General features: G+C 26.7%; 1 protein-coding gene across 3 annotated transcripts; it reads left to right on the plus strand.

The window, feature by feature from the left end:
* The first annotated feature begins 503 nt into the window (after positions 1 to 503).
* Agps (alkyldihydroxyacetonephosphate synthase) lies at positions 504 to 14,914 on the plus strand. 3 transcript variants are annotated; one of them, XM_075311382.1, is made up of 6 exons: positions 504 to 1,026; positions 9,070 to 9,416; positions 9,614 to 9,700; positions 10,006 to 11,191; positions 11,262 to 11,366; positions 14,244 to 14,914. In XM_075311382.1, exons 2-6 carry the CDS (start codon positions 9,187 to 9,189, stop codon positions 14,646 to 14,648), a joined length of 2,013 nt encoding a protein of 670 aa, XP_075167497.1. In that variant the 5' UTR covers positions 504 to 1,026; positions 9,070 to 9,186; the 3' UTR covers positions 14,649 to 14,914. The 3 variants fall into 3 exon arrangements, with proteins under 3 accessions (XP_075167497.1, XP_075167498.1, XP_075167496.1); XM_075311383.1 differs by having other exon boundaries at positions 9,122 to 9,416; XM_075311381.1 differs by lacking the exon at positions 504 to 1,026 and having other exon boundaries at positions 8,470 to 9,416.
* Positions 14,915 to 17,190: the final 2,276 nt, after the last annotated feature.

Below are 17,190 nucleotides of genomic sequence, written 5' to 3' on the forward strand. Positions count from 1 at the left end.
GAACATATTTTAAATTTGTTGTTGTAACGGTTATTTCAAGTAGCAAACCTTCTCTCGCTCTCTATCTATCATTGGCTAGAAAAAAGCTACGTGATGACACCCTTTAAAATGTAATTTTAATAATATAATTTAGAAATATTACTTTTATGCATTTTGGGAATAATTTATTATTTGACATTTGTCATCACATCTCTGTTCATATTTTGTATTTGGCTATCAAACAAAATTTAAAAACAAATAAAACACTACGCTGAGCTTATTTTAATACTTAATGTTAGCTCAAATCTCTGCAGCTAAAGCCAGTCCAGAGAGACACGCACACACACCCATGTATACGTAGCCATGCCTTATGTTTTGTTTTTAGGTAAATATACACTCTACAGCATAGGGTAGTAGGCAGAGCCGCAACGACGACGGCGTTGTGTTAAAAATATTTACGAAGGGACCATCACTCTAAACAAATCTATCGAAACAAAGTAAGACGCTGCAGTTGCAATTTTCAAGTTGGCGCGTTAACATTAACCTATCGAATCCGGATATACCGTCCAAAAATTAAACAGGCTAACAATACAAATTTTGTAAAAAATGTGTAAAATTTAAAATAATGTAAAAATAAAAGAAACAAAAATAAAAAACGTGTTAAAAACGTTTCTTTGCGATAAACAAGTGATAAATTTGAATATAGCAAAAGCTAAAAAAAAATCATTAAATTATCCCATTAAAAGTAATGTCCCTATATCTTTACGTTAACATTATTACAGTAAAAAAAGTGATAAACTAAGAGAGAGTTTAGAAAACTCTTATATTATTTTCCCTACAGAAAAAAAAAATAGTTTCGATTCTTAGGGAAATTATATAAAACAAAATTCACATATTCGTCCGTAAACCCTAGTCTAAGGTCACCTTCCACGAATAAAATTATTGTTCTATTGCTGAAATAAATTTTTTTCACACTTGTGTCCTCGCTTAAATGGACTTTTCCATACCACTTTAAATTTGTACAAGCTGTTCTAAGGATATATAAAGGTACGTGTATACACAGATATCAGATCATAAACCATCTATCAGGTATTGCAAGCATCCAAGTGCGGCAGAAAGTTCTGCTTATCCTAGTTGATTCAAGTAGGATAAGCAGAACTTTCTGCCGCAATCAGGAAAGAAAAAATCAGGAAAGAAAAAAAAAATTAAGAAAATTTAATCTTAGACCATTTTTTATTTCAGTATTGAGTTTTTCAAAACATGTCCTTAAAGTTTATAAATCCCCACCAATTTTAATAATAATTACCGAAATTACCATTGCCATTATGTTACCATTATTTTCGTGTATTTCGGTGTGTAAGGCGGGCATGCGAACCATTGTGGACCAATTAAACATAAACGAGTTAAAGTCGTGTCGGTAGTCCACACAATTTTGGTCCTTTTGTATTGAACAATATATCCCCTTTTGATAAGGAAATCCTACGCGTTGATCCTAAATGATAGCTACCAAAATTTTAATATTATAGTAATGTCTCGAGAGATATCCTTTCCGACAAGAACACCCCCAAGCGCTGTTACAGGTGTGCGAAATTTTTTTCAAAATTTTTTTCTATAAAAATTTTTAAAAAATTCTATTTCTGTAAAAAATTTTTAGAAAACTTTATTTCTAGAATTTTTTTTTCAAAGTTGTATTTCTATAACAAAAAAAAAATCCTATAAAAATTTTTAAAAAATTCTATTTCTGTAAAAAATTTTTAGAAAACTATTTCTAGAATTTTTTTTTTCAAAGTTGTATTTCTATAAAAAAAATCTGAATTTTATTTCTACAGAAAATTTTTTCAAAAATTTTAGTTCTATAAATTTTTTTTCAAAATTTTATTTCTATAAAAAAATTTGTCAAAATTTTATTTTTATAGAAAATTGAAGTACCTCTTAGGTGGAGAGTAATATTTTACAAAATCTACCAAAACATCCAGAATTCTACCAAACAGTACAAAATCTACCATATATGGTAGAATTCTACCAACTGTGTCAGCCGTGCCCCCATGCTCCCTGAGCAGGTTCGTTATATCATTTATATAATGATATAATTTATAATAATGATTTATAATTATTATATAATTTATAATAATGAGATAGTTCGTTATATAATTTAATTTTACATATTTTAAATGGTGTCAACTTAGGAGAGGTTAATTTTTATTTGTTAATAATAATAATTGTCTCACAACGTCCACTTTTTAGAGGTGTCCGGTTTTCAGAGTTTTCAGATTTTTCTCCCTATTAGCTAAGTTCTTTGGATACATAAATATCATTTGAAAGGTAAATGTGAAAAATTGTAATTTTCTTTTTTTTTTTGTAAAAAACAACACAGAAATATATGTAATTATTTTTTCTGTATTGCCTCCCTGCCTTTGTTTTTAATTGTAGATTAAGGCCTTTTCACAGAAAATCATTCGCGTTTCACCGAAGGATGATGCTTTGCCTAGAAATGACTTATTTTCATAGTTTTTTTGTCACTCTTAGTTTTAATTTTAATCCGTGTACCTGTCATTCGGTAAGCTCGCATTCGGTCTTTAAACGGTATATGGCATTACTGCTTTAAACAACGCTGAAAATTTCGATTAATTTTTACACACTATTGGCAACACTAGTTAATCGTTATCATATTGTAACGGTACAATCTTACACATACCTTAATATGGCGTGCAATTGACATATTTTTACATACCTACATATTTAATTGAATCTTTAAAGACAAGTACGTCATTCATTCATTTTAAATATCCCTATTTAAGTTTAAAATTTTTCCCATTTAATAGTTCAACTATTTATGTTCGCCACCACCTTCTAACCTATATAATTAATAGTAAACAAATTGTTTTTAGTAAATGCCAATTGGATAATATTAGTAATTCTTTTCAATTTTTGAGTCCGAATTAATAATTTACACTACACATTTCGATATTCCCACATATCCGTTACAATGGGGTGAATAAGGAACAGTAGGTCAAACACCATGTGGTCGGTCGGTTGGTCATGTCATTCTTTTGGGGGGGAAATTAAAGAGGTGTACTTGAAATATAGAATGATTGTTGTCAGTCGAACCGGTGAGCAAAACGGCACATGTTTCAAACGAATGGCGGACTACAATCATCCCCCTTTGTGGTAAAATGAGGCTCATTTCTAGTTGTATTTGATTTACACTCAAAATAAACCACCCCACCAAGTGCTGCTCTCAATGCATTCTCACTTCAAAGAGACTTTGGTTTATGTGAGTGTGGCGGCGAATACTAAAGACCCGTTATATAGCATGAGTACATACTCAGCAGACTATTATAGGGCATGGAGCCAGGGGTTTTTGGTATTTAATTAGAATACACTGAAAAAACAGTGAACCCACCACGAAAGAAAATTTTAGTTAGTTTTAGAAAAAATATATGAATTTTAGAAAATTTTAACTAAACTGTATTAGAAACGCAGATGTCACGCCGATTTCACAAAAGTAAGTAAATAATTTTCGACAAATTCAAGAAAATTTATTAGACATAATTCATTTTTTTCACTTGTTAAAGAAAATTTCGAAGTTTGAAGGAAAAAATTGGAGCTAAAAACTGCAAAAATGTCTTTAGTACCATACGAAGTTCATGATAGGCTCATTACTGGTAAAAATTTACAAATTTTAAGAAATTCTGAACTATTTTGTGGGAGACCCGAATTTAGTTAATCTTTATGCTTCATTTGTGTATAATTTTTTCCTCTATTTTAGTTATTTAACTAACGTAAGCAAACAAATTATTAAAGGCATGGAAACTTTATTAAAACGTAATAATTCCATGAACTAAAATAGAATTAAATCAGCTTTAGTGAAATATAGGGTTCACTTTTTTTTGAGTGTACCATATGACACAAAAGGGTCCAACGGGAAAACGTAAAACATTTCAAATTTGCTTATTAGAAATCATTCATAAGTGTTCGTATGTGTAAATGTATTAGATAATTGTTAACCCTTTGAATGTTAATGTTACTTTAGAAATACACATATTCCTGCTATAAGAAATAGGACATTAAACTGTTTCATCGGTGTGCAGATGAAATTTTCTGCAAAAATTCCTATCAAGTCGATAACAATGTTTCATGGTTTGTCTAAACGGTTGTCACTCGAACCAAAAATAATCTACCAAAATTGGGAGAAAATTCTACCAAAAATCCTTTATAGAAAATGTTGTCAAAATTTTATTTCTATAGAAAATTTTGTCAAAATGTTATTTCTATAGAAAATTTTGTCAAAATTTTATTTCTATAGAAAATTTTGTCAAAATTTTATTTCTATAGAAAATTTTGTCAAAGATGTATATCTATAGAAAATTTTGTCAAAATTGTATATCTAGAGAAAACTTTATCAAAATTTTATTTCTATAGCAAAATTTTGTAAAAATTTTATTTCTATAGAAAATTTTGTCGAAATGTTATTTCTATAGAAAATTTTGTCAAAATTTTATTTCTATAGAAAATGTTGTCAAAATTTTATTTCTATATTTAATTTTTTCAAAATTTTATTTCTTTAGCAAAATTTTGTCAAAATGTTATTTCTATCGAAAATTTTGTCAAAAGTTTATTTCTATAGCAAATTTTGTTTTGTAAAAAGTTTATTTCTATAGAAAATTTTGTCAAAATGTTATTTCTATAGAAAATTTTGTCAAAATTTTATTTCTATAAAAAATTTTGTCAAAATTTTATTTCTATAGAAAATTTTATCAAAATTTTATTTCTATATTTAATTTTTTCAAAATTTTATTTCTATAGAAAATTTTATTAAAATTTTATTTCTATCGAAAATTTTGTCAAAATTTTATTTCTTTAGCAAAATTTTGACAAAATTTTATTTCTATAGAAAATTTTGTCAAAATTTTATTTCTATATATAATTTTGTCAAAATTTTATTTCTATAGAAAATTTTATCAAAATTTTATTTCTATAGAAAATTTTGCCAAAATTTTATTTCTATAGAAAATTTTGTCAACAATTTTTTTCTATAGAAAATTTTGTCAAAATTTTATTTCTATAGAAAATTTTGTACAAATTTTATATTTATATAAAATTTTATCAAAATTTTATTTCTATATAAAATTTTGTCAAAATTTTATTTCTATATAGAATTTTGTCAAAATTTTATTTCTATAGAAAATCTTGTCAACTTTTGATTTCTATAGAAAATTTTGTCAAAATTTTATTTCTATAGAAAATTTTGTCAAAATTTTATTTCTATAGAAAATTTTGTCAAAATTTTATTTCTATAGAAAATTTTGTCAAAATTTTATTTCTATAGAAAATTTTGTCAAAATTTTATTTCTATAGAAAATTTTGTCAAAATTTTATTTCTATAGCAAAATTTTGTCAAAATTTTATTTCTATAGAAAATTTCGTCAATATTTTATTTCTATAGAAAATTTCGTCAAAATTTTATTTCTATAGAAAATTTTATCAAAATTGTATATCTATAGAAAATGTTGTCAAAATTTTATTTCTATAGAAAATTTTGTCAAAATTTTATTTCTATAGCAAAATTTTGTCAAAATTTTATTTCTATAGAAAATTTTGTCAAAATTATATTTCCATAGAAAATTTTGTCAAAATTTTATTTCTATAGCAAAATTTTGTCAAAATTAAATTTTGACGAAATTTTCTATAGCAATAAAATTTTGACAAAATTTTGTATAGAAATAAAATTTTCGATAGAAATAAAATTTTGACAAAATTTTCTATAGAAATAAAATTTAAAAAAATTTCTATAGACATACAATTTTGAATAAAGTTTCTTATAGAAATAAAATTTTAACAAAATTTTCTGTGGAAAGAAAACTTTGACAAAATTTTCTATAGAAATAAAATTTTGACAAAATTTTCTATAGAAATAAAATTTTAACAAAATTTTCTATAGAAATAAAATTTCGACAAAATTTTCCATAGAAATAAAATTTTGACAAAATTTTCTATAGAAATAAAATTTTGACAAAATTTTCTATAGAAATAAATTTAAAAACAAATTTTTAGAAATAAAATGTTGACAAAATTTTCTATAAAAATAAAATTTTGACAAAATTTTCTATAGAAATAAGATGTTGACAAAATTTTCCATAGAAATAAAATTTTGACAAAATTTTCTATAGAAATAAAAGTTTAAAAAAATTTCTATAGAAATAAAATTTTGACAAAATTTTCTATAAAATTAAAATGTTGACAAAATTTTCCATAGAAATAAAATTTTGACAAAATTTTCTATAGAAATAATACTTTGACAAAATGTTCTATAGAAATAAAATGTTCGATAGAAATAAAATTTAGACAAAATTTTCTATAGAAATAAAATTTTGACAAAATTTTCTATAGAAATAAAATTTTGATAAAATTTTCTATAGAAATAAAATTTTGACAAAATTTTCTATAGAAATAAAATTTTAAAAAAATTTCTATAGAAATAAAATTTTGAAAAAATTCTGATAGAAATAAAATTTTAACAAAATTTTCTATAGGAATAAAACTTTGACAAAATGTTCTATAGAAATAAAATTTTGACAAAATTTTCTATAGAAATAAAATTTTGACAAAATTTCTTATAGAAATAAAATTTTAACAAAACTTTCTATAGAAATAAAACTTTGACAAAATTTTCTATACAAATAAAATTTTCGATAGAAATAAAATTTGGACAAAATTGCCTTTAGAAATAAAATTTTGACAAAATTTTCTATAGAAATAAAACTTTGACAAAATTTTCTATAGAAATAAAATTTTGACAAAATTTTCTATAGAAATAAAATTTTAACTAAATTTTCTATAGAAATAAAATTTCGACAAAATTTTCCATAGAAATAAAATTTTGACAAAATTTTCTATAGAAATAAAATTAAAAAAAAAAATCTATAGACATAAAATTTTGAATAAAATTTCTTATAGAAATAAAATTTTAACAAAATTTTCTATGGAAATAAAACTTTGACAAAATTTTCTATAGAAATAAAATTTTGATAAAATTTTCTATAGAAATAAAATTTTAAAAAAATTTCTATAGAAATAAAATTTTGAAAAAATTTCTTATAGAAATAAAATTACATACTATCTACCTTTAGTGAGTAATAAAGCAAAATATTTAATTCCACCTGAATATCTATCTCTTGTTATCCTTCATTACTAATTAATAGTTTTGTGTCTTACCTATCCAATCGATCTTTGAAGGGTTAACCTATTTGACAATATGACAAATATTACAGCATCCCCTTCATTATGGTGTGACATCAACAAAACAAACTAAAATTGCTCTACACACACCCGGCAATTTTTGCTTGGTTTTCTTTGTATTTGTTAGTAAATACTATCGGTTTACACAAATAAACGTACCTTGTTTATTTCCGTCTACATTTTATTTGCAGATTTTGAGGTCTTTACATCGTGGTTGGTGAAAATTACACTTTATGTTGTTATCCATGCGCGCGCATCAAAGAGATGCGTTTGACAGCTGCAAAGAAAGTCAGACCAGTGAGAACATTTTAATGCTAATGTTTAGAAAAAAAGTTTCCAAGGGAGGAGAATATAAAATCAGAGAAAAAAAATGTAGATTCAAATTTAAACATTTGTCAACATGAGGGTGTATGACAATTTCGGGTAATCCGGATAATAGAAATTGGGAGTGTATACACTCAAAAAAACAGTGAACGCACCAGGAAGGAAAATTTAGATTAATTAAAAAAAATTAGGTTAGTTTTATAGAATTTTAAGTAAACTGTATAACAAGCTCAGATGTCACGCATATTTCACAAAAATAATTAAATATTTTTCGACAAATTCAAGAAAATTAGTTACATATAATTTTTTTCCACTTGTTAAAGAAAATTTCGTAGTTTGAAGGAAAAAATTAAAATCCAAACATTATGGGTAAAACTGACAAATTTTAAGAAATTGTTAACTATTTTGTGGCAGGCACGAATTTTGTAAATATTTATTCTTCATATGTGTATAATTTTTTCCAATTTTTATCTTTTAGTATTTAAATTTTTTTATATTTTATAAAAATAATCTGTACCTAAGCGCACTTTAGGCTTTTTTGCGGTTATCTGGCATTACAATTCAAATTATTAGTTCATTTAACTAACATACACAAAACAATGATTAAAGTCAAGGAAACTTTCTCAAAACATAATAATTCCATGAACTAAAATAGAATTAAATTGCCTTTAGTCTCATATAGGATTCACTTTTTTTGTGTACACATGTACAAAAATAAAATTACTGAAATTTTTCAAAAGATAATTGGAACGAATATTTTATTCTTATAAAAATTTATAATGAAAATATCATGTCAACTGTTTACTAATGTGATACGTCCATTTACTATAGTTTTCCCACTATAGTAAATTTCTGATTTGATATGCAAATTGGAAAAATGTTTGAATATGTTTGCGTTGAAATTCAACATAAAGACATTATGACCTAACTCTCATGCAATTCCTGAAATATAAAACAGTCTCTTATTCAACTTACCGTTATTATAAAAAATAACTATTGGCAACACTATTTGAAATAACCGCTAGCCATTTGTTGTTTATTTTTCTCAATGTGATTGAGTGAAAATAATTGTCACATGTTCTCAAGTTTTTAGATTCTCTCTGTCTCTCTTCATCATGGCTGCTGTCAAGCATTTCTCTTAAGGTTTTCACTCCTTGAATTTTTCACATTGCATAGAGGACGTGCAAGTGTCAGTGTATGTAAGAGCATACAAGAGCTTACAACTAATATAACAAACCCCCTTAGACTTATTTTTTATGTCAAGAAATAATAAAAAAATACAGCTAAAATAGGAAATTTGTATAATAAAGCAGTGTGTAAATTTATAATGAAGTTAAATATTTACAAGAAACACACTAAACACATTACTAAAACATAAAAATAAAGAAACTAAACTAAAAGCAATAGAAACGTAGTTTGAAAGTTTAATAAAAAAAAAAACAACAAAAACAAAAGTTATCGAATTTTTGTTACAACATAAAACTATTATTTTCGCGAGTAGATAAAAGTGTTAACTTTTTTTTAAAGGAAAATCAATAATATCCATAAAACAAACGTGATTTTTCCCTGGATTTTAAAGGATAAGGGATATTTTTCTACCGAAAAGATAAGGAAACGGAAGCATTTCAACACACCATAACGGCCATGACAGATACTAGCGTAAATTATGTTACAGCACCAACTTCATTGTCGGATAACAATACCGATTCCTGTGAAAACGTCCCTGAATCCACATCCGACGATTCCAAGACGAAAGCCAGTGGCGCCCCAAAGGCGGTAACGTCATCATCCTTATCCACCTCGTCGTCATCAGCACTTGCTGTAATGGATGAACGACTAACTACCGATGTTGAAAGCGTGTATCCTATGAAAAGGTATGTCACATACATAGTTTTATTGAAGATTTTCATGTCTTCCAAAACCATCCCCCTCTTCAGATAACATGTTTTTGCCCCCCTCCAACCCCCCCTTCATCCTTAGTAAGAGCACTCATATGTACACCATAAAAAATAAGGGTGTTGTTGTTATTGTGAAATTTTGACCTCATTTGTTTTTTGTTTAAAATTTCCAGACATGAAGTCCTCAAATGGTATGGCTGGGGCTATAAAGATGCTGAATTTTTTATAAAGGACGAGACAATATGGTTTAGAGGAGAAAAGTAAGTATGAAATTACAATTGAATTGAAAGCTCTGATTTCGTTTCTGTGAAAAGGTGCGAATACTTAATCCAAAAGATTTGTCAAAGTCATTCAAATTTTGCAAGCCATTGCCAAAATTTATTATTATTTATTTATTGGTTATTTTAATCATACAGTAAATGTATGATAAAAAAAGAAAAGTAGCATCAGCTATTTGAAACTTGTTTTTTGTTGGAATCGAAATCCAAACCAAGAAACGAAGCTTACAATTCAGTTGTTGATATGCGGAATGCCTTATTAATTGGAATTTTTGTTTTAATTGCAGTTATCCTTTACATGGAAAACCTTTACCTTTATTTACCCAATGGGTAATGGGTACATTTAAATGTCTACTACACGAAGGATTACATAGACCAGAACTACCTAAAAATCTACCACAACCCACCATTAATCAGGAATTTCTTAAGAATATTAAATCGTCGGGCATAACGCACAGCTTTGATGGTGTTGATCGATTCATGCGTTGCCATGGTCAGACTATACGTGATATTTATAATGTAAATTTCAATACATTTCAGAGAATACCCGATATTGTTACATGGCCCACTTGTCACGATGATGTTGTGGTCCTAGTGAATATGGCCCATCGCTGTAATGTTGTAATTATCCCTTATGGTGGTGGTACATCTGTATCGGGAGCTGTTACATGTCCCCAGAATGAGGAACGTATGATTTGTCTTTTGGATACATCACAAATGAATCGTATGCTGTGGATTAATAAATCCAATCTAACAGTATGTTTTGAGGCAGGTGTTGTGGGCCAAGATTTGGAGAGAACTCTACGTGCCCAAGGTGTAACGGTGGGCCATGAGCCAGATAGTTATGAGTTCTCCACCTTGGGTGGATGGGTGGCTACTCGAGCCTCTGGCATGAAGAAAAATGTCTATGGCAACATTGAAGATCTGGTGGTTCAGGTCAAAATGGTTACACCGTCTGGTGTATTGGAGCGACAATGTACTGCCCCCCGTATCTCATGTGGACCTGACTTTAATCATGTGATCATGGGCTCAGAAGGTATGTTGGGCGTTGTCACCGAAGTTGTATTGAAAATAAGACCTTTGCCCAAGGTTACACGCTATAACAGTTTAGTTTTTGCCACCTTTGAATCTGGTGTGGAGTTTATGCGTGAAGTTGCCAAGCGAAGATGTCAACCATCATCGATACGATTAATGGACAATGAGCAATTTATTTTGGGTCAATGTCTAAAGCCACCCAAGGATTGGAAGGGTGAAATTAAAGATTACATCTCAAAGAAATATGTGACACTCATCAAGGGTATAGATCTAACCCAGATATGTGCCGCTACATTACTTTTCGAGGGTGACCAAGATGAAGTCAGTCGCCACGAGGAACTAATCATAAGCATAGCTAAGAAACATAAAGGATTTGCGGGAGGAAGTGAGAATGGTGAACGTGGTTATATATTGACATTTGTCATTGCCTATATTAGAGTAAGTAAATGAAATGGTCTATAAATGAAATTGATAAAAAGAAATGGACATTATTTTAATTCAATTTTAGGATTTAGGCTTTCAACACGACATTGTGGCGGAATCATTTGAAACTTCGGTACCCTGGGATCGTTGTTATAGACTGTGTATGAATGTTAAGCAACGTGTTGTTTTGGTAAGTCTAGAGAAGTAAACAAATTGAGATCATATGATGCTCGTACAAATATCAGTTGTATGTAATGCAATGATCTACGAAAGGTAACGATAATATATTGAGGTATCAATATAAAAATTAGACTCGAGTTTTGAGACCACGGGAGGTTAATTTATGGAGAACAAATTAATTGACCAAAAAATTGTTTAATTAAAACAAAAATCAGCCATTAATATGAATTCAATGGCAATTAATTTTTTAATTGATTCTTTAATGGAACAAATTTAAATTACAAATTAATTGGATCAATTAATTTAGTAATTGAAGGTAAACTTATTTTTTCTATAGTTGGTAGAGTTCTACCAAAAATAGGTACCTTTTTTACTGTTTGGTAGATTGGTAGAATTCTTGATGTTTTGGTAAATTATGCAAAATATTCCTCCCTAATTAAGAGGTCCTTTACAAACTTTTATAGAAATAAATTTTTGACAAAATTTTCTATAGAAATAAAATTTTGACAAAATTTTCTATAGAAATAAAATTTTGACAAAATTTTCTATAGAAATAAAATTTTGACAAAATTTTCTATAGAAATAAAATTTTCACGAAATTTTCTATAGAAATAAAATTTTAACAAAATTTTCTATAGAAATAAAATTTTGGAAAAATTTTCTATAGAAATAAAACTTTGACCAAATTTTCTATAGAAATAAAATTTTGACAAAATTTTGTATAGAAATAGAATTTTGACAAAATTTTCTATAAAAATAAAATTTTGACAAAATTTTCTATAGAAATAAAATTTTGACAAAATTTTCTATAGAAATAAAATTTTGCAAAAATTTTCTATAGAATTAAAATTTTACAAAATTTTCTAAAGAAATAAAAGTTTGCAAAAATTTTCTATAGAATTAAAATTTTGACAAAATTTTCTATAGAAATAAAATTTTGACAAATTTTCTATAGAAATAAAATGTTGACAAAATTTTCTATAGAAATAAAAATCTAACAAAATTTTCTATAGAAATAAAATTTTGACAAAATCGTCTATAAAAAAATTGGACAAAATTGCTTTTAGAAATAATATTTTGAAAAAAAATTCTATAGAAATAAAATTTTGAAAAAATTTTCTATAGAAATTGAATTTTGTCAAAATTTTCTATAGAAATAAAATTTTGACAAAATTTTCTATAGAAATAAAATTTTTATAAAATTTTTTATAGAAATAAAATTTTGACAAAATTTTCTGTAGAAATAAAATTTTGACAAAATTTTTTATAGAAATAAAATTTTGTCAACATATACTATAGAAATAAAATCTGGACGGAGGAATAACATTTTTGACAAATGAAGTATTTTTTTGGCGCTAATTTATTTTTATTATGTTTTCTTCAATGCCAATTACTTCAATGCAAATTAATTTTTTAATTGATTCTGTCATTTCTTTCATTGAACAAATTTAAATTACAAATTAATTGGATCAAGTAATTTAGTAATTGAAGGTAAACTTATTTTTTCTATAGTTGGTAGAATTCTACCAAAAATGGTAGCTTTTTTACTGTTTTGAAGATTGGTAGAATTCTTGATGTTTTGGTAGATTATGCAAAATATTCCTCCCTAACTAAGAGGTCCTTTACAAACTTTTATAGAAATAAAATTTTAACAAAATTTTCTATAGAAATAAAATTTTGACAGAATTTTCTATAGAAATAAAATGTTGGCAAAAATTTTCTATAGAAATAAAAATTTAACAAAATTTTCTATAGAAATAAAATTTTGACAAAATCTTCTATAAAAAATTTTGACAAAATCTTCTATAATAAAATTTTGAAAAAAAATTCTATAGAAATGAAATTTTTACAAAATTTTCTATAGAAATAAAATTTTGCAAAAATTTTCTATAGAAATAAAATTTTGCAAAAATTTTCTATAGAATTAAAATTTTGACAAAATTTTCTATAGAAATAAAATTTTGACAAAATTTTCTATAGAAATAAAATTTGACAGAATTTTCTATAGAAATAAAATGTTGACAAAATTTTCTATAGAAATAAAATTTTGACAAAATTGCCTTTAGAAATAAAATTTTGAAAAAATTTTCTATAGAAATAAAATTTTGACAAAATTTTCTATAGAAATAAAATTTTGACAAAATTTTCTATAGAAATAAAATTTTGCAAAAATTTTCTATAGAATTAAAATTTTGTCAAAATTTTCTATACAAATAAAATTTTGACAAAATTTTCTATAGAAAAAAAATTTTGACAGAATTTTCTATAGAAATAAAATGTTGACAAAATTTTCTATAGAAATAAAATTTTAACAAAATTTTCTATGGAAATAAAATTTTGACAAAATTGCCTTTAGAAATCAAATTTTGAAAAAAATTTCTATACAAATAAAATTTTGAAAAAATTTTCTATAGAAATAAAATTTTGACAAAATTTACTATAGAAATAAAATTTTGCAAAAATTTTCTATAGAAATAAAAGTTTGCAAAAATTTTCTATAGATTTAAAATTTTGACAAAATTTTCTATAGAAATAAAATTTTGACAAATTTTCTATAGAAATAAAATGTTGACAAAATTTTCTATAGAAATAAAATGTTGACAAAATTTTCTATAGAAATAAAATTTTGACAAAATTTTCTATAGAAATAAAAGTTTGACAAAATTCCCTATAGAAATAAAATTTTTATAAAATATTCTATAGAAATAAAAGTTTGACAAAATTTTCTATAGAAATAAAATTTTTATAAAATTTTCTATAGAAATACAATTTTGTCAAAATTTTCTATAGAAATCAAATCTGGATAACATTTTCGGAGGAATAAAATTTTTGACAAATGAAGTATTTTTTTGGCGCTAATTTATTTTTTTTTATGTTTTCTTCACAGGAATGCCATGCAAGAAGTGTTATGCATTTCTCTGTCTCTTGTCGTGTAACACAAACCTATGACGCGGGGGCCTGCGTCTATTTCTATTTTGCTTTCAATTTCCGAGGCTTCGATAATCCGGTAGATCTATATCAACAAATTGAAGATGCTGCTAGAGATGAAATAATAGATAATGGTGGATCGATATCACATCATCATGGTGTTGGTAAAATGCGATCTCCATGGTATCAACAATCGGTTACAAAAACAGGTGTAGAATTATTCCAGGCTACAAAGAAACGTTTGGATCCCAATAATATATTTGCCCTGGGAAATTTACTGCCTACAGAATGCCAAGAAGAAGATGCAAAATCATCACTGTCATCGACAAAACGTGGAAATGTTAAAGTTATGTCAAAACTTTAAAAAAAATTTGGAGAATATTATTTTTTGTTTATTTTTTCGTTTGTGGAAATTCTCCTCGCACACATGAACAACAAAAAATCATAACTTTAGCTTAATACTTTTTTTTACATAAACATAAGTGTATGATATGAACATTGTATAATTACTGCATATATTATGCTTAGCTTATATTTTTTTATGTGTGACACAATTACGTTTTTGTTAATATGGACATTTGTTTTATTTTGTTTTTGGTAAAAAATTGAAGGGATATGTTTTAAATTATGCTGTTTTTTTTTGTTTAAGATTTGTAATATATTTTTATATACATGTATTATTTTATAGTTAAATTTAATAAAATATAATAATTTAAGAAAGTTTGTGTAATTTTTTTAATTAAAATCGGATATTTCGCTACCATAAACAGTGTATTGCTCTATTTGCTAATATACTTGCGTCGTTACTATCGACTGTTTACATTATACATGACAAAACTGTTTTATTGGCATCCATACGAAATGCCAAAAACTTATTTTTCCCGCCTAAGTAAATTAATTTAATTTAGAATTAATTTCTTTAATCCCGTACTCATCGCTTGTGGAACTTAATTTCATGTCGATAGTGCAGTTTTGTAATGTAAGATTATGAGAAATTGTAAGAATTTTTCGTGAAACATGCATATGATTTACATGTTGGTAATACAGTGGCACATACCTCAAATAAGATTCTCTTTATCGATAACACAGTTTTCACCGAACACATATTTGTGTAATATTGTCATTCCATTACATTTCCATTTCTTTGGCGTTTATGTTTTACTAGCATCGCAATACTATGCTATAAAGAAACAAAAAAATGTTCAAATTAGAATTTGAATATGAACTTTTGTTCATATTCAAATTCTACAACTTCTTGTGAACATATATTCTCCCAAGTGTATTAAATTACAAATGGTGATGACGTATTTATTGACATGTACATGTATCTGCAAGTTCCCCTCTTCGTAAAGTATACATATTTGTGTTCTTTACGGAAAAGTGGTTTTCATTTCTATTATTTAAGTGGAACAAAAGAAATACATATTCAACAGAAATGAATGACAGCAAAACGGCTTTTAATGAAATTAAAGAATTTATGCTATTTTCATATTTCACATTGAATCGTATTGTTGACAGAAGAAATATTGAAATATTTTAGAAATGAATTATCGATAATAGGGACTTGCATTCAATGAAGCAATATTAGCAAAGTCTTGGGGGAAGATATTCCGAAAAATGATATGCATGCCAATTTTTTAGGTTTGCCAATAATGCAGTTTTGCAAACAAGGTACCCCGAGAAGATATTGGTTTGCTATAAATCACCCTGTAGTGTTAAATGTTTCTATAAAGGGTTTAACTAAAGGAAAAGATTCTACTCGTAGCATACTTTTAGGCAAATCATATCTCAGCATTAGGGTTGCCAACCGAAATTTTATTAGACATGCTTTTTATACCCTAAAGCACATAGTGGTCAGGGTATAATAACTTTGATCTGCCAAAAAAATGTCCCTACCAGAAATATTGATTTTAGACCCCATAAAATATATACCGATCGACTCAGAATCACCTCCTGAGTCGATCTAGCGCTTGGCGTCCGTCTGTCCATGTATTTGTTGTTCACAGGATTCCGGTAGCAATTATTAACCGATTTTGATGAAATTTAGTACAGGGTGTTTTTTGGGAAAAAGGACGAACGCTATTGAATTTGGAAGAAATCGGATCAAATTTAGATATAGCTCCCATATATATGTCTCGCCCGATTTCAACAAATGGGGTCACGTTGCACTTTTTTACTAACCGATCGTCAAATTTGGCACAAAATAATCTTCTGCACCACCCTTTAAGTCTGCAAAATTTCATCGAAATCGGTTCAGATTTAGATAAAGCTCCCATATATATGGGTCGCCCAATTTTTCTAAATGTGGCCATAAAACCCTTATTTATCAACCGATCTTACTCAAAGCTGGCTAAATGTAATCTTCTATAGCACTAACTATATGTGCAAAAAATCATCGAAATCGGTTCAGATTTAGCTATAGGTCCCATATATATGTACCGCCCGATTTGTCTAAATTTGGCTATAAAACCCTTATTTATCAACCGATAGTACTCAATGTTGGCCAAATGTAATCCTCTATAGCACTAACTGTATGTGCAAAATTTCATCGAAATCGGATTAGATTGAGATATAGCTCCCATATATATGTATAGCCCGATTTTCCCAAATTTGCCCATAGAAGCCTTATTTATTATCCCATCTTACTCAAAGTTGGCTAGATCCAGTCCTCTATAGTACTAACGGTATGTGCAAAATTTCATCGAAATCGGTTCAGATGTAGATATAGCTTCCATATATGTATCGGCCGATTTTGAAAAATTTGTTTGACCATAGAGGTCTCATTTCTTAACTGATCTTACTCAAATTTTGCACAAGGTAACCTTTTGTGGTATTAATCAAACCCGCAAATCATTATGCAAATTGATTCAGATTTACATATAGCTTCCATATATATGCATCGGTCG

The sequence above is a fragment of the Haematobia irritans genome, chromosome 5 (genome assembly GCF_050003625.1).
Source record: "Haematobia irritans isolate KBUSLIRL chromosome 5, ASM5000362v1, whole genome shotgun sequence".
In the NCBI taxonomy this organism is placed as follows: Eukaryota; Metazoa; Arthropoda; class Insecta; order Diptera; family Muscidae; genus Haematobia; species Haematobia irritans.